This window comes from Rattus norvegicus, chromosome 5 (assembly GCF_036323735.1).
Source record: "Rattus norvegicus strain BN/NHsdMcwi chromosome 5, GRCr8, whole genome shotgun sequence".
Lineage (NCBI taxonomy): Eukaryota > Metazoa > Chordata > Mammalia > Rodentia > Muridae > Rattus > Rattus norvegicus.
Window position 1 is genome coordinate 164,121,138 of NC_086023.1, and position 21,975 is coordinate 164,143,112.

The 21,975-nt window shown below is 50.5% G+C and overlaps 1 protein-coding gene across 1 annotated transcript in view; it reads right to left on the reverse strand.

The window, feature by feature from the left end:
* Positions 1 to 18,576: 18,576 nt before the first annotated feature.
* The window catches only part of Ubiad1 (UbiA prenyltransferase domain containing 1), a 28,064-nt gene continuing 24,665 nt past the window's right edge, over positions 18,577 to 21,975 (reverse strand). The window contains exon 2 of the mRNA XM_039110099.2: positions 18,577 to 18,930. Coding sequence (XP_038966027.1) covers positions 18,884 to 18,930 — 47 coding nt within the window. The 3' untranslated portion in view covers positions 18,577 to 18,883. The remainder of the gene's footprint in view (positions 18,931 to 21,975) is intronic.

Sequence of the window (21,975 nt, forward strand, 5' to 3'; positions counted from 1 at the left end):
GTGGTGCACCCCCTAGGGGCTGGAGTGCAGATGGCAGTGCCCACCCTAGCTTGCCTGGACCCATACACAGCCCTGTCAGACTTAGTTCTGTGACTTTAGGCAAATGGCTTGACATCTCTGGTATCCATGTTGCACTGTGGGAGGTCAGAAAACTAATGTTCGGCTCAGTGTGAGGCAGGAAGGCTTCTCAGGAAAGGGTTACCAGCTCCTGCACTTGGAAGCTTCCTGGGGAGGGACAGGTCTGGGGAAGAGGTTGCAATCCTGAGATCTCAGCTGGTGGGTAGGACCTGGAGCTGACTTTGATGTTGAAGATCTGGGGTACAGTGCACTATCCTAGCAGAGTGAGATGTCAGAGAGGAGGCTGGACAGACTTAAGAGGGTGTGACTTTTCACAAGTCCTTACACTACCCCCAACCAGAAAGCAAGTGTGATTTTTCTTTGGCGCTGTGCACAAGCTGCCCCTAGCAACTGGGAAACAGGGCCCAGTTAGGGACCTGCTAATGATATTCTGTTAGCTTGGGACTGACTGAGTGGTCTGCAAACCTCCAGGCTGGTCCCAAGCCCTCAGAGGCTGAACCTGAGAACAGGAGGTCAGAGGGACACAGAATGCCCCCCGACGCGCCCCCCCCCCCCCGTCTTCATTTCAGGCACAGAGTGGCTGTGTAGAACCTGGATGACAGAGGGATTAGGACCTACTGCCCAGGACTAGGTACTTGGGACCGGAGATGGGGACTGAGAAAAAACAGGGCTGAGCAGGATCAGAATGAGCTAAGGGAGGAAGGGCTAGGTGTGGGTGAAGTCAGGGAGGGAACCCCAGGCAGACTTGGGGGTTGGGTGAGAACAAAAAGACAGCTGCAAGCTGGGCTATCCCAGTCAGGCCTTGGTGGTCCACCAATCCCACCGTGTAGCCCAGAACTTGCTGCAAAGGCTGGTGGCAGAGCTCTCCTGTTATTCCTCCTTCTCCTCCTCCTCCCCCTCCTCCCCTCCCTCCTCCTCCCCCTCCTCCCCCTGTTCCTCGTCCTCCTCCTCCTTTGGCAACTCCTTGGAGCTGCTCTCTGCTGGTAACAGAGGTGTTCTGAGAGGTGACGGGGTGCTGTGTTCCCCTAAAAATAACAGCGACAGGTTCTTTGCTTGTCTAGAGAGAAAGAACAACTCAAGTCTCTGGATGCTTCTGTTGGTTCCTCTAGCCCAGTGTTTTCTTTTTTTTTTTTTTTTTTTTTTTTTTTTTTTTTTTTGGTTCTTTTTTTCGGAGCTGGGGACCGAACCCAGGACCTTGCGCTTCCTAGGTAAGCGCTCTACCACTGAGCTAAATCCCCAGCCCCAGCCCAGTGTTTTCTTAACCCCTGAGTCTCAAGCCCTTTGGGGTTGAGTCTAAGACCCCCATCAGGAAGCACAGATATTTACTTTATGTTTCATAACAGTAGCAAAATGACAGTTATGAAGTAGCAATGAAAATAATTTTATGGCCGGGGGTTACCACAACATGACAAAGTGTATTAAAGGGTCCCAGCATTAGGAAGGTTGAGAACCACTGATCTAGTCTCTCTGCCCTCTAGCACCACAGTCACTTTGGGTACTAGGTGGGCCCTTCCTGCCCCAACCATGGATACCCTGCAGACCATCTGCAGCTCCCTTCCCTTCTCCTTTTTCCTCTCCTCCATACTCACCCTTATTCTGCTCCTAACATAACCCCTAGAGGCAAGAGCAAAGGTCTCCTTCCCCAGCACTGGGACCCAGACTTTGTTCCTCTTGGCTTGACTTTGGTCCTCCGTGGGCCACGTTACTGAGGCACTCAGTAATGATATGCCAGGTATCTGACATGCTGGTGCAGTCCCCTTGGGCCCTCCCTGTGTCTAGCTGGAAGTACTTGGTCTCCAGCCCCATGCCACCCACAAGGATTTATGGCGCAGACATCCTTACTACCCTCTCCGCCTAACTGACAGCCCACTCAGCAGGGACAGACTGCGCCGCATGCTGGAAGGCACAAGCTCGACTGAGGCCCTATTTACAAAGCCAGGTCTAATGGAAAGTGACATACTTGCCTTCCAGAAAATAAGGATCGGAACCCTGGTGCATGCTCACCTCAGCTTGTCACAGGGCATCCTTCCACCTCCCTTGCCACTGCCCTCCCCACCTCTCGGCAGGAGCTGCCTCTGTTATTAGTAGGAAGCTGCTTCTGGGGCAGCCGGCTAGGCAGGTGTGTCCATCTTCTGGGGAGCAGCTGTCACCCCAGGGCTCTGTGCAGTGCCTGCAGCTCCGGCTGGGAGCTTCAGTCTTCTCTATCTCCACATCCTAAGATTGACATAGCGAGGTCTAGCGAGGGGTCAGAGGGAACTGAGGTGTCCAGCAGGAATGTTCCCGGGAGAGCCTCTCTCCAGGGCAAAAGATTCGCTCCCTTCTTTTATTCATTCAGCAAGCATGCATTGAGCATCTGCTACGAGGTACACAGCCTTCTCGACCCTGGGGTCAGAGCAGTGAACAGATAGCATCCCTACCCCTTCCTGTTTCCCCATACAAAATAAGGCAATAAACATTGACTTGAGATTTTTGAATGTTCATCTGAGCTGGAGCTCAAAAGAAGGAGTGAGATTGGGCTGGAGAGATGGCTCAGTGGATAAGAGCACTGACTGCTCTTCCAGAGGTCCTGAGTTCAAATCCCAGCAACCACATGGTGGCTCACAACCATCTGTAATGAGATTGGATGCCCTCTTCTGGTGTGCCTGAAGACAGCTACAGTGTACTTGTATACATTAAATAAATAAATAGAAGAAGCGGGGTTGGGGATTTAGCTCAGTGGTAGAGTGCTTGCCTACCATGCCCAAGGCCCTGGGTTTGGTCCCCAGCTCCAAAAAAAAGAAAAAAGAAAAAAAATAAATAGAAGAAGAAGAAGAAGAAGAAGAAGAAGAAGAGGAGGAGGAGGAGGAGGAGGAGGAAGAGGAGGAGGAGGAGGAAGAGGAGGAAGAGGAAGAGGAGGAGGAGGAGGAGGAAGAGGAGGAGGAGGAGGATAGAGCCTTAGACTGTTTCTTTTTTTTTTTTTTTTAAGGAAAAGGAGGAGCAGGGGAGGAAGAAGAGGAGTTGGAGGAGAGTGGAGGAGGGGCTCTAAATAGAGAGGGCCGGCTCTGTTTTGAGAGCCACTGTGGATCTGTAGCAGATTGAGGAGAGAAGACACGGGTTACCACACACCTCTTCTTCTGGTATAGCAGCTCCTAATATCTTCATCTTGCATTCGTGTGGTCCTCTGTCTAATAATTCTGGGCCCCAGAGTTCTGTACTGATTTTGCTTATCCCTGCTTACCTTGCTGGTAAATCACGTTCTCAGCACACAAGTGATAAACCAAATCTCTAAGCAGCCACCCAGGAGCCAATGAACCAAAGAATCGAGGCACCCAGTAATGTGTCAGGTATCCGACGTGCTGGTGCAGTTCCCCACCCCCTCCCCGGGCCCTCCCCGTGTCTAGCTGGAAGTAGCCAGTCTCCAGTTCCAGGCCACCCACAAGGATTTGTGGCTCAGAGAGGGTGAGTGTGTGGGGAGGGGAGGGGTCCAGTCAGGTAAGTGTCTGTGCTGGCCAGGCCAGAGTACAGAGGAAGTACTGGCCTTCCTCTGGCCCCTCCAACTTCTTGTACAGAGTTAATAAAACTGCAGTGAAGATGACCTGGAGGACATGATTTACTTGGGCTGGGGAAAAGCTTTCAATAAGGTCCCTCCATAAAAGGCCATTAAGGGAGAGGAATAACCACAGGCTAAGGGGGCAAGTGTTATGGATTCCAGAGTGGTTTAAGCAGAGGAATTAAAGAGGCATTCAGAGCCCAGTGACGTTATTAATAACCTCACGGGGTGTGTGCAAGCCTTTTCCTCCTGGCTGGCCTCGAAAGCCCTGACTCCTCAGCTGGGGTGGGTGCTCTGGAGAAGACAAATTCTCACAGCTGGAGGAGGGTGCGTTTACCCCACCTACAGACTGGACATGGGGTGGGAAGGATGTTTAGGCTGCGGTCCTCGAGTGACAAGCTTCCTTCCGGCTGAAAGAGGACCCTCTGGGAGAGAGGGAAGGAAGGGTGGGAACCTTAGTGGGCACCTGGCCAGCCTCCAGCTTCAAGCCTTGCTTCCAGAGGGCACAGGTAGCTGTAGAAGGCCAAACCCTCCTTACTCCAAAGTAGGAGAGTCCCCAAGGAGGGTGAGACTATGGTCTGTGGTCTCTCACCCTTTGGGACTCTGGTGGAGATAGGCTAAAAGAACCATAGATCTTCATAAGTCTCCCCGGCTTGGCCATAGGCCCCACCCACCCTCGCACACCCATTATTCAAGGTTCAGCTCAAGCCACATCCCAGAAGCCCCCTTAAGCCTCACCCCATCTGTTCCCTTCTCTATATGAGACAAAGACCCTCACTTCTAGAAGGCTCCAGACCAGCCAAAGCCAAGCTTCCTGTCGGTTTCTGCTTTGAAGCTTCTCAAAGGCATGCATCCCTGGCTATGGTGGGGGCGGGGCACAGAGGCCTCTGAGAACCTTGCCCCCTGTGTGAGAGGTAGCTCCTAAGCAGAGTCACCTGCTCACACTCATGCCCTGTCACCCCGCTTTGCCCTCTGCGAGGTCTCCTTTTTCAGAACGTAGCTCTCCTACCCAGATTAGCATTCCTTTTAAATGGTCTCGCTCCCTTCAGTGTTCCTTAAACGTGCGCGTTAACTGGCGCGATGACTTGCCTCACCTCCTTCCCGGCCTCACATTCATCTCCACACAACCCCATTACACATAACACGACCATCCTCTCCGCTTAGCCTCATAAAATCAAGGCAGCTGCGGAAGAGTCCCCAGGGTCCTGGGACTTGAAGCTGCAGAAGCCAGGTGCCACCTGGAGGGCCACGGGTAGACAGCGCTAGTCCCTTGGGCTTGCTCTGTGGGGTCCTCCGAGGCTTCCCAGTTAGTCCGCTGAGTGCCTGCGGCTTAACCTTGAGCCGGTAACTTTCCTAGCTGAAAGGTGGGCAGCAGCCACTACCCTGCCGTAACCATGCTCAGGCGGGATTTGAACCCAAAGCCCAGTGCCTGAGCCACAACTGTTACCTCCCGGGATGGTCTGAAGAGAATAGGTGAGGTCAGGAGATAATCTCATGATGAGGGTAGCCGCCAAGGGCAGTAGGAGGCAAGAGTAGAATTTTATCATTTATATCACGTTATGTATAATTTTTTGTGTGTGGCAGGGTCTCACTATGTAGCTCCCTGCTCACTCAGACCTCACTGTGTAGACCAGATTAGTCTCAAACTCATAGAGACCTACCCACCCGAGTGCTGGGATTAAAACCATATGCCACCATGCCCGGCTTTTATTATAAAACATTTGGCTCAAATCATAATCCTGTGGTTGATGGTTGATACACAGAGAAGGTGAATCACTGGCCCAAATCAATCAATCTCTCTCTCTCTCTCTCTCTCTCTCTCTCTCCTCTTTCTTTTTTTTTTTTTTTTTTTTTTTTTTTTGGTTCTTTTTTTTTCGGAGCTGGGGACCGAACCCAGGGCCTTGCGCTTCCTAGGTAAGCGCTCTACCACTGAGCTAAATCCCCAGCCCCTCCTCTTTCTTCTTTAGTGTGTGTGTGTGTGGGTGTGTGTGTGTGTGTGAACCTGGGTTTTGTGCTCTTTCTTGGGTACAGAATGACAAGCTCAGGTCCTCATGCAGGAGAACTTTACCCATGAAATAACTCCCTAGGCTTATTTTATCTTATCTTATCTTATCTTATTTTATTTTATTTTATTTTATTTTATTTTATTTTATAGGAAAAGGGCCTTCACTACATTGTCCAAGCTGCCGTCAACTCACCCTGTAACCCAGCTAGGTCTTGATTTTGATCCTTCTGCCTCAGCCTCCTCTAGAGCTGGGATTACAGGGCTACACAACCAGGACCCCCTACACTCTGCCCTCCTAACCCTCCCTTCTCCTCGACGGTACAAGAAGGTTCCATTTTTAACTCAGCTCTTCAGTGTAGTCTTCTAGGTACGCACAGCTTATAGTTCCTTGTCCTGGGTCCAGAGTAACTTTCAGATCCCTACCCAATTACTGTGGCTCCAAAAGAGACGTCAAGAGAGACCGCCCCCCACCTCCTAGCTTTATCTACGCCCAGCCAATCATCACGCGGTCACAGCCCCATGGGGGAGTGGCTATCTGGCTGGCATCTGAATGTGTGTAGCCAGAATCTTTTGAGCTTTTCAACCCGGGTTTCAACTCCCGCCTGTCCTGTTGGGACAGCTGTTCTGAATCACTCCGTGTCTAAGAGGTAAATGCTCTGTTCTCCTGAGCTGGTGGTGTAGACCTGTAATCCCAGCTCTAGAGGACGCTTCAGGCTCTGTTCTCCTGCCATTAGGAAGACGTTAAAAGCACAGAGAACCCAGAACACTGATTGTCCTCGGTTCCAGACTCTATTTAAAGGTCTCTTTCAGCGAGAACTCTAAGAATCCAGCCCAGCACAGAGACCTCTATTCCCCCAAATCTGGCCACTGTCCCTGCCTCTGCCTCTGATGAGAGCCTGAGGTCCAGTTGGGGTGACAATGATACACGGTGCCTGAGTCTGCAGTGCAAAGGCTTTCTTAGTGGCCTTGCTGGCTAGGAGGGAGACACAGTTGCACGGGGCTGGCAGGAGGCGGGTAGCACGGGGTTGCAGGTCAGAAGCCTCATTGCTACCTCACTGGGAGACTAGTCTTGGGACCTCCCTGATGTGATTTGCCAGACAATGACAACCTTTAATGTCTGCTTGGTTATGATCTCCTTTATCTTAATACAATCTTTCCTGTTGAACTCTCCGGAGCCCCAACCTCTATTCCCAACCTCTACGGAAGGATTTTTTTATTATTATTATTACGATATGATACTGTGATTACTGTCGAAGTCTCAGTCTTTGTGGAGGGGAAATTAATAAGTTTCTCTTAAGCACTCAGCACTCTGCTGCATACCGATGAAGCTGCCCAGCTCCCCCACAGCGGGAGTCAATTACCAATCTGGGCTCTGGTCCACTGAGACTTAGTAGTTCCCACGTCTTGGGGAGTTGTCCATTAGGACCCTGCTCTGGTCCCAGCACATCAGACTGATGGAGCTCATTCACGAGGGGCTAAAGTTTACCATGCTCTGCTCCTGGTTGAGCCCCAGGGCTGGAATTATCATTGTAGAGTCTCAGAACCGGAGGAGACCTCAGTCTTCGGTTCGATTGGTCAAGACTCCTGAATTATAGGTGGAAGGACTAAAGCCAAACAAGATTGGACCTGCCACCATAGCAGACAGGCAGTCTCAAGGCTGAAGTCATTGTCCCCAGGGTGATATTCAGGTTCTTTAACTCACTCCCTCTCTAAGATGTGTTTGCCTTCTTGTCTGGCTGCAATCCCTCTTGCTGCATCATTTATCTTTGTCCCGTCCTAATTGGAGGAAAGGACTGACAGGCAGAGTCCTTTATCCTCACAGGGAGAGCAAGTAAAAACACAGCCATCCCAAGCAAGCCTGTCCCCACCTGGCACCATTGTGTTCAGCTCCCTCAAACGTGCCACCAGCTGGCAACCTGCTTGGGCAGTGTGGTAATGAGAGGACAAAGCCAAACCTATTCCTTCCAGCACTGCCCCTTTTCTCCAAGGCTAGATCAAGGTGCCTGGGCTCAAGGGTGCCAGACAGAGATAGGGGGGTGGCGGGAGCTTTGGTGAGCACCTGTGTGGGGAGGGAGGAGCGGACTGCAGAGTTAATTTGTGCCAACGGAGTGATCCATATTATTCTTTCAAAGTAAATTAAACCCATTCGTCACTGTAATTAGCAGAGCTGCCCAGCAGGGCTGTGGCCTGGCTATCAAGCCATTGGCACATGTTCCTCCCATAGCCTGGGTGACCTTCTCACAGATGGCCAGAGCGGGAAAGTTTGGGGCTGGTCGCCAGGGTCTGCTGGGAGGGACCATGGGGAGAGGTCTGGGTACTTCAGGCAGGGGAAAGGCCACGGCTTCTTCATATGTCTCCTTCTGGCCTTAAAACCTCTTTGGATTAATCAAATAACCAAGGCAGGGACTTTGCTTATCTGGCTCACTGAAGTGGTAGCCACAAGACCCAGAATGGCTCTGGCCTCACAGTCGGGGCTGAGAGGTGGTTATTGATTGGAAGGATGGATGGTTGGATGGGTGGGTGAGTGGGTGAGTGGGTGGTGGATAAATGGGTAGATGGGTGGGTAGTATGTATTAGGACGGGGTGGTCTCTGGAAGATGGATTAGGAAAAGTATCACTCTGGGTTGACACTGTCTTGTCCCAGGGCAGGAACCTGGCAAGCAGTGTTGGGTATATTTCAGCTTCGCCTGGGTCTCTCATCTGTAAGCCTTTGAGCAGTGCCTAAATTGTGTTCATGTGTCCCATACCTTCCCCATCATGAAGGCAAGAGAGAGAACTGGGGGTGAATGAACCTCAAAGAGAGGCAGCCAGACCTCAGTGCATCCTAGATCCAGCCCAGGGCTCCCCTGCCTTGTAAACCAATAATGTCCGTCTTCCCCTTGTGGTAGTTATGTCTGACTCCTGCAGCAGCTGGGAAGTCCCCCCAGACCCCTTCTCAGCAGGAGGGGTACCTGACCAAGGGCAGCTCTGAGGTTTAAAGGAACCGGGCTTGCCTTGGAGCATTTGACCTGGTCATTAGGCCTGCCTTCTGGTTGCTGGGGCCAGCAGGACTGGATTTGAATCCTGGCTTTGCACTTACAAGTCCTGTAACCTGCGCCATAAAACCCGACTAACCCTCAGTTTCCTCATCTGGAATCCAGATATCCATCTCCTAGGTATTGCTGAGAAAAATCCAATGGGTAAGTCATGTATACCTGGCGCAAGGCAAGAAAATGGATTACCGTAGGAGCAGAGAGACAGACAGCTCAGTGGGAAAAGGCACTTGCTGCCAAGTCTAATGAGCTGAGTTCAATCCCTGGGGCCCACATGGGAGGAGAGAACTGACTCCCCAAAGTTGTGTTCCAACCTCCCCACATGCACACAGGCACATGTACACACCCACACACAAACAGACAGGGAGGTAGGTAGGTGGGGGGCATGGGGGTGGATGGATGGATGGATGGATGGGTGGGTAGATAGATGAATAGGTGGCTGGGTTGTTGAGTGGATGGATGGATGGATGGATAGATGGATGAGTGGGTGGGTTTTAGGTGGATGGATGGATGGGTGGATAAATAGACTGATAGATGGCTGGGTGGGTGGGTGAATAGGTGGGTGGGTGGGTAGATGGATGAATGGATGGATAGATGGATGAATGGATGATGGATGAATGGATGGATGGGTAGATAGAGGTAATAAAGCAACTTTAGAGAATAAAATGGAGTAAATTAATGTCAGCTTGCATTATCATCATCAGCACTATTATTTTTTTTTCAGAGCTGGGGACCGAACCCAGGGCCTTGTGCTTGCTAGGCAAGCGCTCTACCACTGAGCTAAATCCCCAACCCCCACTATTATTATTTTGCAGATAAGGTCTCACTATATAGCCTAAACTGGTCTCAAACTTGGATCTTCCTGCTTCCGCCTCTGGGTGTTGGGATTGCAAGTGTGTGTCACTACACTATGCCTAGCTTACACAGGATACTTCAGGGCAGATTTGTTCTCTCACTTAGAGAACAGAAGCGAGTATCTTGACTTCAGAGGTCTCTGAGTACAGCCAGCAGGACGGACAGACAGGCTCTTGGCAGGAGGGAGAGGGGCTTGTACACTGGTCATTCCCTGGAATCTTTGAGCCCTGCTCTCCTACCATAGCCTAGCACACATATGCACCTTGCTGGGAGCCCAGAGATGGGGGAACTAAATCCTTGTGTACATAAAAGTTCTCCTGGGACACTGCGCTTCCCAGACTGCAGAGTTCACCTTTGACTCGCTTGCCGGGGCAGTCTCTCGCTAGCTGCCCTCCAGGTCTTCAGGGACAAGAGGAGAGAGAGGAGAGGAAATTAAAGAGTCTTTGATTTGTAGGAGAGGTTGCACCACTGAACATCACTGGGTTCTGAGGCATGGCCCAAATCACCAGCTGGCTCCCTGATATCCTTTCTCTGCTGTTCTTTGTAATTAGTCTGTCTGAGGCTTTAGGGCAGAGCCCAGGAGACTGTGCAGGAGCATGAGAAGAAGGTAGGCAGGAATCCTGAGGTTGGAGAGCAACACAGATGGAAACTCCTGAACCAGCCCCAGGTCATTAAGGTCCTTTGAAGGGCAAATCTTGTCCCAGAGTCTTCTTCTCTGCTCTTTCTGCTTTCTGGCCACTCCGCTATAAGCTCCTGGCCGTCATTTTACCTCTCCAACAAGGCAGAACAGGAAGCACTAGGGTCCTGTGCTTGATGTGCAACCTAGCTAAGCCAGCTGCTGGCCTGAGACCCCAGGGCAAGCCAGCACCCACAGCCAGTCAGCCCATGTTATAGCTTTGCGCCATGACTTGGGGTTAGGAGTGGTAGGAAGGAATGAAGCTCTGGTGTCATGGACTAAGCATTTATCTCCTCAGCCTGAGACACGACAGAGGTCCCAAGAAAACCAAAGCGTGGACTTCTTCCTGATGAACCACATCTCTCATATTCTGAGGACCCCCCCAGAACTCTAAGCCAGCTTCCTGGCCAACTGTCTCCCATTACTTATGAGAACCAATGACGACCAAGGTTGACTATTTTAGAAATAAGGAAATCTAGTTTCTAAAAGGGAAGGTGGCCTATCAACGTTAAGTCAAAAGGGAGCCGGACCGTGGATTTGGGAGTACACACCCACAACCCCAGCACAAGAGAGGCTGAGGCGAGGGGATCACAAATTCAAGGCCGATCTGGACAATTTAGCAGGCTCTTGTTGCAAAATAAAATGGGGAGAAGAGCTGGGGATGCGTCCCAGTTGGAGAGCCCTTGGCTAGTGTGTGTCAGGGCCTGGGTTCAGTCTCTAGTACCATTAAAAACAGCTCCTCAGATGGGGATCCAGGTCCCATCCAAGTCATCTTCTAGCTTGGTTGCCATAGGCAAATCACTTCTTCCTCAGCCCCCACTCCAAAACAAATACTTTTGGTTTTGCTTTGCTTTGTAATTGTAAAATTTAACCAAAACAAAAAAAAAAAAATCCCTAACTGCTAGGATACATTTTAATATGGATATACATTATAAATATTTGTTCAAGATAGGGGTCGTGATGATTAGTTCTAATTGTCTACACAAAGCAAGCCATAATCATCCTGGAAGAGTCTCAGCCTGAGGAACGACGTTGGGTTGTGGGTGTGACCATGGGGACTGTTTTGATTGGTGTGGGAGGACCCAGCCCTGAAAGTGGGCGGCCCCATTCTCTGGTTTAGAACTGCAGGCTGTAAGAGAACAGGGAAAGCAGAGGGTGGAGAGATGGCTTGAGAGCATTGACTATTTATTCTTTGCAGAGGACCCCAGTTCAATTCTCAGCCCCCACATGGCAGCTCATAGCCTCCTATATCCCCTGGGCACACAGGTGGCATACATATAGGTAAAATACTCGGACAATAAAAAATAAGTGTATTTTTAAAAGAAAGAATAGAGAAAACGAACGGAATGCTAAGCACGCACACATTTCTTGCAGACAGACATACATGCAGGTAAAACACTCATACAATAAAATAAATGTATTTTAAAAAGAAGAGAGAAAACTGACTGCTAAAAGCACGCATACATTTGTTCCTGCTGCAATGATGGACTAGAATCTGGACTTGTGAGCTAAAACTACACCCCAACCCTAGGGTGGCCACGGTGTTTTTGTTGTTGTTGTTGTTTTTGTTGTTGTTGTTTGTTTGTTTGTTTTACCACAGCAATCAAAATGAAACCAGGACAAGCATTATGTGGCTCAGCCTGACATAGAACTCATAAGACAGCCTGGTATGTTCTGCAGTGAACCTCTTGGGCCTCAGTTTTCTTATCTGTAAAATGGGAGGGTAATGGTTAGAGTTCTATAAAGATAAAGTCATGGGTGAAGTGCGTGGCAGGCAGGATGCTGCTAACACTCTATGGAAGGACACTGGGTGCTGGTACTAGTGAGTCTCATTAGCCAGAGAAAGCCCTTCTTCACTTCCAGGCAAGCTGGGCTTTAAGGCTCTGCTCTGCCTTGGCTCCTTCTGGTACTCAGGCTTCCTCTCATCCTCTCAGAAACATCTGGGATGCTGATTCTTGCTTCCCTTGTAGCTAAAATGAACAAGACCCCCGCCCCCATGAAGTCAGCCTGGTGCTTGCCGGTGCTCCAGTGTGGGCCAAGAACTATGACCTGTGCTGTCCCTGGAGACTGGCTCGGGATGAGCCCCTCTGAGTCCCCCCACTGTCCTTCCTCTCTGTGGAAGTACAGAAGCTCAGAATGGGGGCTCCTGGGAAATCCTACACAAAAGCGCCTTCCATTTCCCTAATTTTCCAAGGCGACGTTTTATGGAGACATCTGTCATCCAGCCTAAATCTACTTCCGAGGACTTGAGCCGTCACTGATGTAAAACTAATGAAAGGTTTATGAGTTCCCGGGCTCCAGGTAACTATTGATAACTCCCTTTCATGCCGCGTTCTTCCGGCGGCATCCGCAGAGCTGCCGCGAGTCTTTGAAGTGGAGAGGGAACCTCAAAGGTGGATCATTTTAACGCCTCCCCTTGGAGGAGGGAAGAAGTGGGTTTGAGCTGCCCCCTCCTCCTCCCATCATGCTCCCGATGTGATCAGGGAGGCAGGCTGGTGGGAGTCCTCAGGCGGGCAGACACTTCCAGAAAAGACCACATCAAAGAGTCTGGACACAAGGGCGGTGTGGGCTGCACAATGCATGGAGGTCCTCGAAGCCACTGAACTGTCCCCTTAACAATGGGCGCAGGAGAGAGTTTATCCTATGGATCTATTAACACGGTCTTTACATCTTTGCCATTAAAGGCCTCTCACTATTAGCTGTGTTCATTGCAGGCCCCAGAGACTCCATTTTCTGAACCCACTCAGGACAAAGAGCTACACGGTGACCCGGAGCGCTCTGCCGGGATCTAACCCCTGCCTTTCTTGCTATTCTCTGCGCACCAATCCCTGTCGGGTGGCGGCGGCTTCTTTTGTTGTTGTTTTGAACAAGGTTGAATGGCCATGTCACGCTGAGCCAGTCTCTGAAGGCACTAGGAAGTCCTGACTATAGCCTGTCGCCGGCTTTGCCTGTATTCCTGACAATCAGCCTCACAGCTGGGCTGCCCTGGTCCCCCGCAAGCCCTAGAGCTGTCCCCAGGTCCCAATTTAAACAGCTTCAGTGTGGGAAGACCCTCACTGCAAACGCCATTCCCCGCACCCTCCAGCCCCTCTTTGGGGCACCTATCTACCGCCACGGCTTTCTCCAAGGAGAAGGGGTCACCAGCAACTAGAAGTGGGGCAGCTGGGAACGAGAGCCTGCCTTAATGGAGGATCTACGACGACGTGTTTCTACCAAGTCCTTTCAAAGCCCCCTTATGAAGTAAGTGCGTTCTCCCATTTTACAGGTAAGAAAGCTCATCTACAGAGAGGCTAGACAGTTGGCTAATGCCACACAGCTCTTAAGTGGCAGAGCTAAGGGAAGATTCCGGTGATCCCTCTTCACTGCAGCATTAAGACAAGCCTCAATTCCCTTTCCGTAAGGAAGCCACAGTTGGGCTGGAGAGATGGCTCAGTGGTTAAGAGCACTGACTGCTCTTCCAGAGGTTCTGAGTTCAAATCCCAGCAACGATATGGTGACTCACAACCATCTATAATGAGATCTGATGCCCTCTTCTGGTGTGCCTGAAGAGAGTGGCAGTGTAGTTATATAAATAAAATAAATAAATATTAAAAAAGAAAAAAAAAAAGGAAGCCACCGTTAGGCTGGTGAGATGGCTCAGGGTCTTGCTGATAAGCTGACAATCGGAGTCTGATCTGGAGACCCACATGATAGAGACGGAGTGCACAGGTGACCTGACACGCATGCGCCCACACATAACTAAAATGAGAAAAAAATATAATGTAATAATAACAAAATTTAAAAGCTCTGAATGTGGGACAGCATGTTATGCAGCAAAAGCTAAGGAATACCGGTGGGGAGGGAGGAAGGTGGGTGGAGCCAGGATGACCTCATCCGGCCGCTGGGTGGAGTTCACAGCTACCCTACACCGTGCCTCTCATTTCCGCACTGAAGTCCTTTCTGGGTTTTGCCCCAGCCTAAACACACTGCCTCCCCACCTCTGTGCTTTAACCGTGTGGCCGTCCCAGCGGCCCTTGCCACCGCCGCAGCTGGTTCTGCCCGGCTGTCTAATAGAGAGATCGTAGAGACGCTTCGGAGAAGGACTCTGCAGAGCGCAGGAGCCCTGTAGATTCTAATCCTTTTCGTCTTTAATCTCTTTCTCCTCGGCTGGCTCACAGGTTTCACGCGCTCGCTCTGCGGAGTTCTGGGAGATAAAGCCGGGCAGCCCCCCTCCCTCTGCCTGTGACAGGAGGAAGATTCGGATAAACAGGAGCTGCCAGGCCTCAGATTGGCTTCTCGGGGCTGAGGAACTTGGGGGTGTTGAGGACCCAGGCAACTCCCGCTGTAGGCTTCATTTCTTTTATTTTTGGCTAATCCTGTAAAAATTCCTCGAGGCCTCTGGGGGGACTAGGGGTTGGAAGAAGAGAACTTATTACCTATACGGTGCCCAAACCAGCATTCACAGATTGGGGCATTTGGGGCCGACGGTTCAGAACGGGGGCCTTGAAATCACCTAGTCCCTGGCAGCAAACCTTAGCTCTGCTCTCCCCTGCTCTGGATGGTTGGCCAACTGTCTTGAGGTCTCAGAGCCTGTGAGATTCTTCACAAATCAGAGCTGACTGCCACAGCAGGAGAGCCTGCGGGGGAATTCTCTGTCCCCAAATGCTCACAGACCCCGTCAGCTTTTCTGTCCAAAAAAGCAAACAGACAGAGAGACTTTCTGGCCTCTGAGCCCTGGCCAGGGCGATGCTGGTCATTAAGCCATCTTTCAGGCCAAAGAATCCCCACCTAACAAATTCATTGCGTGTAATAAAAGGCTCGGCTGCGCCCGGCTTGGGGCATTTGAAATCCGAATTGCTGCTTTGGCACTTCAGAGACACAGAAAGAAGAAATGAGCTTGGGGTCTCTGGGAAAAGACCTTTAAACCTGCTTCAGAAGCCACATTTGTCTGACTGCTGCTCCCCTGCCCTTCGAGGAGGAAGGGCAGAGACTGGGTGAGCAGAGAAACATCAAACAAGGAAGAACGGGGTTCGGGAAGAAACCGTGACAGGGACACACATGATGTCTTGTCCCCAGACAAGGGTGGTAGGTGAGAAGGATGACCACGGGGACAGCCCCAAAACTGACCACAGGGATCAACCACTCAACCACGGGAGCCCAAGTCTCCTACTAATTGGGCTCTGCCCTCTCCTGGACCCTTAGTGGGAAACTGCATACAGATCTCCTCTTCCTCCCCAAGGTTGCCACTCACCCTCATTGAGCATCCCCTGGGAGCCAGGGAGCAAGTAAGAAGGACAGAGTTGACTATGTAACTCATACTCTGTGTAGCTCACATCCCTACAGTACCCATAAAGGATCAGAGGATCCTCGGGTGCTAAAAAAAGGTGGCAAAAACGTCCTAAGAACCTTCACAGGAGAGGGCAACAGGGGAGTCAAGTCTTAAAGGTGGGGAAAGGGCCTGGGAAACGTAGAAGGAGCAGAGCGGGAAGACTGCTCCAGTCAGGAAAACCAGCACCACTCCAGGCTCAGAGGTGGGAGGGCGGTGTGTCCAGGAAGCTGCAAACGCAGGAGGGATTTCACTGGGGCGGAAATCGGGGTAGACGGGCTGGCGAGATGGCTCAGTGGGTAAGGGGTCTTGCTGCCAAGTGGGATAGCCCAAGTTTAGTCTCAGGGTCCCACAAGATGGAGAATAGTAACTCCACAGAGATTCCCTCTCTTCTCCACAGGAGCACTGTAGGGGTGCTCGCGTCCACTGCCGCTAGTTATTTGTAAATTAATCTTGAAAGACTTTACGAACTCCAAGTCCAGGGGACCCGACATCTCTGGTCCCCATGGGCACCTGTGCTTACACGCACGTACCCACAGATGGACACACATAGAGAGAATTAAATATATATATTAAAAATGAAACCAAAAGCATTTAAATCAAGGCAGGAAGCTAGAAAGATGGCTTAGAAACGCATTACCTCGGGGCTGGGGATTTAGCTCAGTGGTAGAGCGCTTGCCTAGCAAGTGCAAGGCCCTGGGTTCAGTCCCCAGCTCCGGAAAAAAAGAAAAGAAAAAAAAGAAAAGAAAAGAAAAGAAAAGAAAAGAAACGCATTACCGCTCTTGCAGAGGACCCACTTTTGATTACCAGCATCCATACAGGGGCGCTCACCACCACCTGCAACTCCAGCTCCAGGGCGTCCTGTGATCTCTTGCAGTTTCCTCAGATAGACACGTGCACACACACACAATAAAAGGTATTTTCTAATCAAGGTGGAAGCACAGGAAAGGCATTGGGAAGGCCTGGCTCTGCCTGCCTGCCTCGCCCCCAACCTAGATGTGTTCCCTGTTCCGTGTAAAAGTGGCCCCCACATTAAGACAGCAGTTTTGCAGTTTTATGGGGGAGGGGGGATCAGAAGCTCAGGAGTTGTGACAAGGCATCATAGTCCAGGCTTCCTGTATGATGCTGGCACCTGGTGAGGCCTTATTCCCCCCAACAGCACCCACACACACACACACATATACACACACACACACACACACACACACACACACACACACATATGCACACACAACAGCCAACAGCAAGGCTCCCCAGAGTGAGGGAAAGGGAGAACACAGCTGGGTGACCACATTATCTCATTGGTTCCTCAAATCGTCTTCGGTGTGAGAGAGGAGAGCGCCAGGGAATTACTAACATGAGTTGGAGGCACGGAAGGTGAGGAAGTCACCTTTGGTGGGAATGACTGAAGGCTAGCTGTCCCGCCTCCAGCAGAACCAGTCCAGTCCGCAGAGTGGCACAGAAACAGGCAGACGTCCCGAGGCAGGCTCTCCTTGAAGCGTCCAGAGTTGTGTCCAGGGAGACCTTCCAAGAGTGACCACCCTGTGGGTGTGTGGTGGGACACAGCGTGCAGACTCCCTCTTAAAGAAGAGGACTGGGGGGCTGGAGAGATGGCTCAGCGGTTAAGAGCACCCGACTGCTCTTCCAGAGGTCATGAGTTCAATTCCCAGCAACCACATGGTGGCTCACAACCATCTGTAAAGAGATCCGATGCCCTCTTCTGGTGTATCTGAAGACAGCTACAGTGTACTTATATATAATAAATAAATAAATCTTTAAAAAAAAAAAAAAAAAAAAGAAGAGGACTGGGCGTGGGGGTGGACCATGCCCCCAAACCACATACTTTGCCAGAGTGTAAGATCTAGTCCTCTTTGACTATTGGTCAGTGACTCAGATGGTTTACCCACTGAGCGTTCATGTGTCAAATGCTTGTTGCCCAAGCTGATGGCAACCTTAGTGCATTAGAGCTGGAGGGCAAAGGCCACTGTGGGTGTGCTTTTGAAGTTTATACCCATCCTCACCTCCTCCCCCTCCTTCCTGTCCACCACGAAGTGAGCATCTTCCTCCTTGCTTGCATGCCACCATTATGTTCCAAGCTCACCAAGGCCCAGAATCAATAGAGCTGAGTGCTATAAACTGAGTCCCTTGAAACAGTGAGCTAAAATTAATGCTTCTTCCTTTGAGTCATTCTTTCAAGTGTTTTGTTTGTTTGGGGGAGACAGGGTCTTGCTACATAGCCCTGTCTGGCCTTGAACTCACAGAGAGTCGGGCCTGACTCTGCCTCCCAAGAGTTGGGATCACAGGCGTGTGCCACCACACCCACCCCTCAGATGTGTTGTGGTGATGGCACAGATATCTTCGAAGCAGACCTGGTGTACCCTTCAGCTCATCCCTGATTCTGTGCCAGCTCACTGGCCCAGGCTTGGCGGGGACGATCCATGCCAGTGACATCCACTCAGGAGCTTGAAACTTGCTTCAAAGTTAGGGAGGAAGTTAAAGGAGCCAGGGGAGGCCTCCCATGCCCAGACCGGGTCCTGGCCTGCCCCTCGGCTGTGCCGTCCTGTTATAATTGGAATTCCAGGCAGCACCTGCAGACAATTTTATCACACTCTGTATAATGTGTAAATACCATTAAGTTAGACAGATTTTCTCATTAATTCTCGGTCCCGGTGACAGACCAGGAATTAACACAATTGATTTTCCAGTCCCTACTCATTATCAATCATCCCCCAGAACTTAGTCACATCCCGTCTGCTCCACCTGGGCCCCGGCATCTATTTGGAGGCTTCGATATATATTAAACTAATAAAGAGCAATGGGCACTGTCGTGCCAGCCCTGGGAACTAGTGAGAACCAAGAAAGGAACAAATCTTGGGGAGAAAAGTTGCTTCTGAGGCTTCGAGCCAGCGAGAAGGGGCGGAGCCAGCGAGAAGGGGTGGAGCCTGTGAGGTGCAGCTCCACCCCTTGTGTGTGTGTGTGTGTGTGTGTGTGTGTGTGAGAGAGAGAGAGAGAGAGAGAGAGAGAGAGAGAGAGAGAGAGGGGGGGGGGGGGAGGGAGGAAGGGGCTGTGTGACTGTGTGGATAATGAATTGCTGTGTAAACAAACAACCCAAGATTTATTGGCTCAGGATAACTGCTGTTCGTTGTGTGCTCAGTGTGGCTACTGACAGCTCATGGCTGGGACGTGGTGAGCTCGCATGCCTGCCTCACCCTTGTGGTGCTTGGTGCTGGCATCTTCTGAGTGGCACGGAAACTCTGCTTCCCGTGGTTGCTCTTCCTTAGAGAGGATTGAACGGTCCATTATGTTCCTGGCTCCGGAAGTTCCAGGAGAGCCGGGATGGAAGCTGTAGGACTCTGAGGCGCAGCGATGGTCTTATATCACATCCTTCCCACCAGTCAGTAAGTCAAATGCCAGATCCAGGTTCATGGAGTCGGAAGGCAGACTCAAGCTCTGGATAAGAAAAGTGACAATGATGAGCTGGCAAGATGGCTCCATGGTGAAGGCACTTGCCACCAAGCCTAAGGACCCAGGTTCAATACCCAGTGCTCACATTAGAGAGACCCAAGTCCACATACATGGCATGGTGCACACGTGTGCACGTGCACACACACACACACACACACACACACACACACACACACACACGTGCATGCATAACAAATACAGTTTTAAGACTGACTCTGAGGCCAATCTTAGAAGAATGATGAAGGACCTTGAGCAGGGTTGTAGCCAGGGCATTTGTTCTAATGTAGCATTATGGGGACTGGTCTGGCATCAGAGTCTGGAGTCCTTTCACCTCAAGTTTCCTTTTGATCCACACACCAAGATGTGGTAGTTATTCCTGGGTGTCAACTTGACTACATCTGGAATTAACTAAAACCTAAGTGATTGGGTACATTTGTAAGGTTCTTTCTTTCTTTTCTTTTCTTTCTTTTTCTTTCTTCCTTCCTTCCTTCCTCTCTTTTTGGTTTTTCTTTTTTTTTTAAAGATTTATTCATTTATTATATATAAGTACACTGTAGCCGTCTTCAGACACACCAGAAGGGGGCATCGGATCTCTTTACAGATGGTTGTGAGCCACCATGTGGTTGCTGGGAATTGAACTCAGGACCTCTGGAAGAGCAGTCGGGGCTCTTAACTGCTGAGACATCTCTCCAGCCCATTTTTTGGTTTTTCAAGACAAGGTTTCTTTGTGTAACCCTGGCTGTCCTGGAACTTGCTCTGTAAACCAGGCTGGCCTTGAACTCAGAGATCTACCTGCCTCTCTGCCTCCCATGTGCTGGAATCAAAGGTGTGCTCACCACCCCCGACACCCAGTTTAATTTTTATTTATTAATTTTTAAGGTATTTTTTTCTTAATTAAATCATTTGAAGTGGGAAGACCTGCTTTTTCTCTTTTTTTTTTGACATTTTTAGACTTTTTTGATTGATTCTTTGTGAATTTCCCTCAATGAACATCAATCCCACTCATCTTCCTGTCTCTCCACACCCACCCCTCCACCCTTACAACCTCCCCCCACAGAGAAAAACAAAACAAAACTAAAACCATCTCCGTCTCTCTGTGGAAGCTGTGGCATGTCAGCCACTGTGTGTCCCACCGTAGGGTCTTATGTCTAAACAGCTCACTTGTAAACCGTCATTGCAGTGAGTCACTGGTCTGGTTCGAGGCTCCGGCTGCTGTTACACTGTTAACACCGGATCTTCCTCGGGAAGTTTTGAATATCCTGTTGTTGTGGTGTCATGGAGGTCCTGCAGGTTTGGTTCTGCAAGACCGGTCCAGTCATATGCTCCAGCAGTTCATAGACGGGGTAGGTGTTGGGTGAGCTGACTCTGAGCCCTGAATCTGAGCCTGGAGGGTAGATAGGTTGGTGGAAAGACCCACTTTTAAATCCAGGCCTTCTGAGGTGGGAAGATGCACCTTTGGTCTGGTCCACGCCTTCCATAGCAGTTGATTTAAAAGGACACAGAAGACGGAAGGCGGACTCACGCTGTGGATGAGAAGGGCAATAACATTGGCACTGGAGCCTACGTCTTCGGGATTCTAGCATACATTGAAGACCAGCTGAGACGTTCAGCCTTGTGGACTGATCAGTTACTGGATCCTTGGACTTCCTGTCGGTAAACAGACACTGTTGGGCTAGCTGGCCTACAGCCTCTAAGCCATTCTAATAAATCCCATATACCTTCCCATCAGCTCTGTTTCTCTAGAAAACCCTAATACAGCATCAGAAGAAGAGAGAGAAATGTATGCTGCAGGAATCTGAGCAGTGGTGGTGTCCGGTGACGGAGACAACTGTGCTCTGTCCTCATTCCCATATGACTTCCTTGCTGCCCAGAATGCACCAGGGCCACCTCACCTCCAAAGCTGAGTAGTGCGTGCTCAGGAGTTGCCATTGAACTTTATTAGCAGAGCACACACGCTGTCAAAATCAAATCTTTCCCAAACAACAGCAAACTGTGGCTGGGAGTGGTGACAAGGCAATGTCCCCTTCTCGAGTCCCCAACAGGAACCACTGCTGTACTGACTTTTTTTTTTTTTTTTTTTTTTTTTTTTTGGTTCTTTTTTTCGGAGCTGGGGACCGAACCCAGGGCCTTGCGCTTGCTAGGCAAGCGCTCTACCACTGAGCTAAATCCCCAACCCCTGTACTGACTGCTGACACTATGGCTTAGTTCTGACTAGGCATGGGCCTTCAGATCCTTGTGACCCAGGCTGGAGACACAGGCTGTTGCAAAGACAGTCACCGTGCTAGGCTGTTGGAGCATTAGTCCCATCTGGGGACAAGAAGGTACCTGTGAAGCTTTTCAGAGCTCTGTAACCTTCAGTTTTCCTATGCCCGTCTCTGACTAGAACGGGCTGGGAATGTAGTTCAGTGGTAGAGCCTTCATCTTAGATGTGTGAGGTCCTGGGTTCAATCCACAGTGCTGCAGTATGTGAAGCTTACGTTATCCAAGCAAGGAGCCAGGGTGGCTAAGTGAGAGGAAGAGTTGGGAAGGGGAAGAGTGAGCCACCAGAGGTTAGCCAGCCCTTGAGGGCTTCCGGCCGGCCGCTGTTCTCGCATTTTCTCCTAGACCATGTTCTTCACTCCACCCCGTGTCACTTGGGAGTTGGGGATTAGTTATCCGATGCTGTGTTCCTGTCGGGGCAGGGGTACTGGAGAGGACATGAGGACAGGGTCCGGGAGGCATTCAGAGATGCTGGATGGAACTCCTCAGTGCTTCCTGGAGCAGGATAAAGAGTGTGGACCACAGGGATGTGAGGCACAGGCTGCAGTTACTGCAGGACATGCCCCTCCCCCACCCTACAACTCCGGCACTTAGAAGTCCAGGCACCCACTGAGAATTATCACCGATAATAATGTCTTTATGGAAATCATTTAAGGTGAATTTTAATGTACTTAACAATGGAATCCCCCCCCCCCGAAACTCTCTGTATGAGAGGGTAACATGGGCTCTGAATATTAAGTAGTCAGGGGTTACCAAGGGTGTCTCTGTATT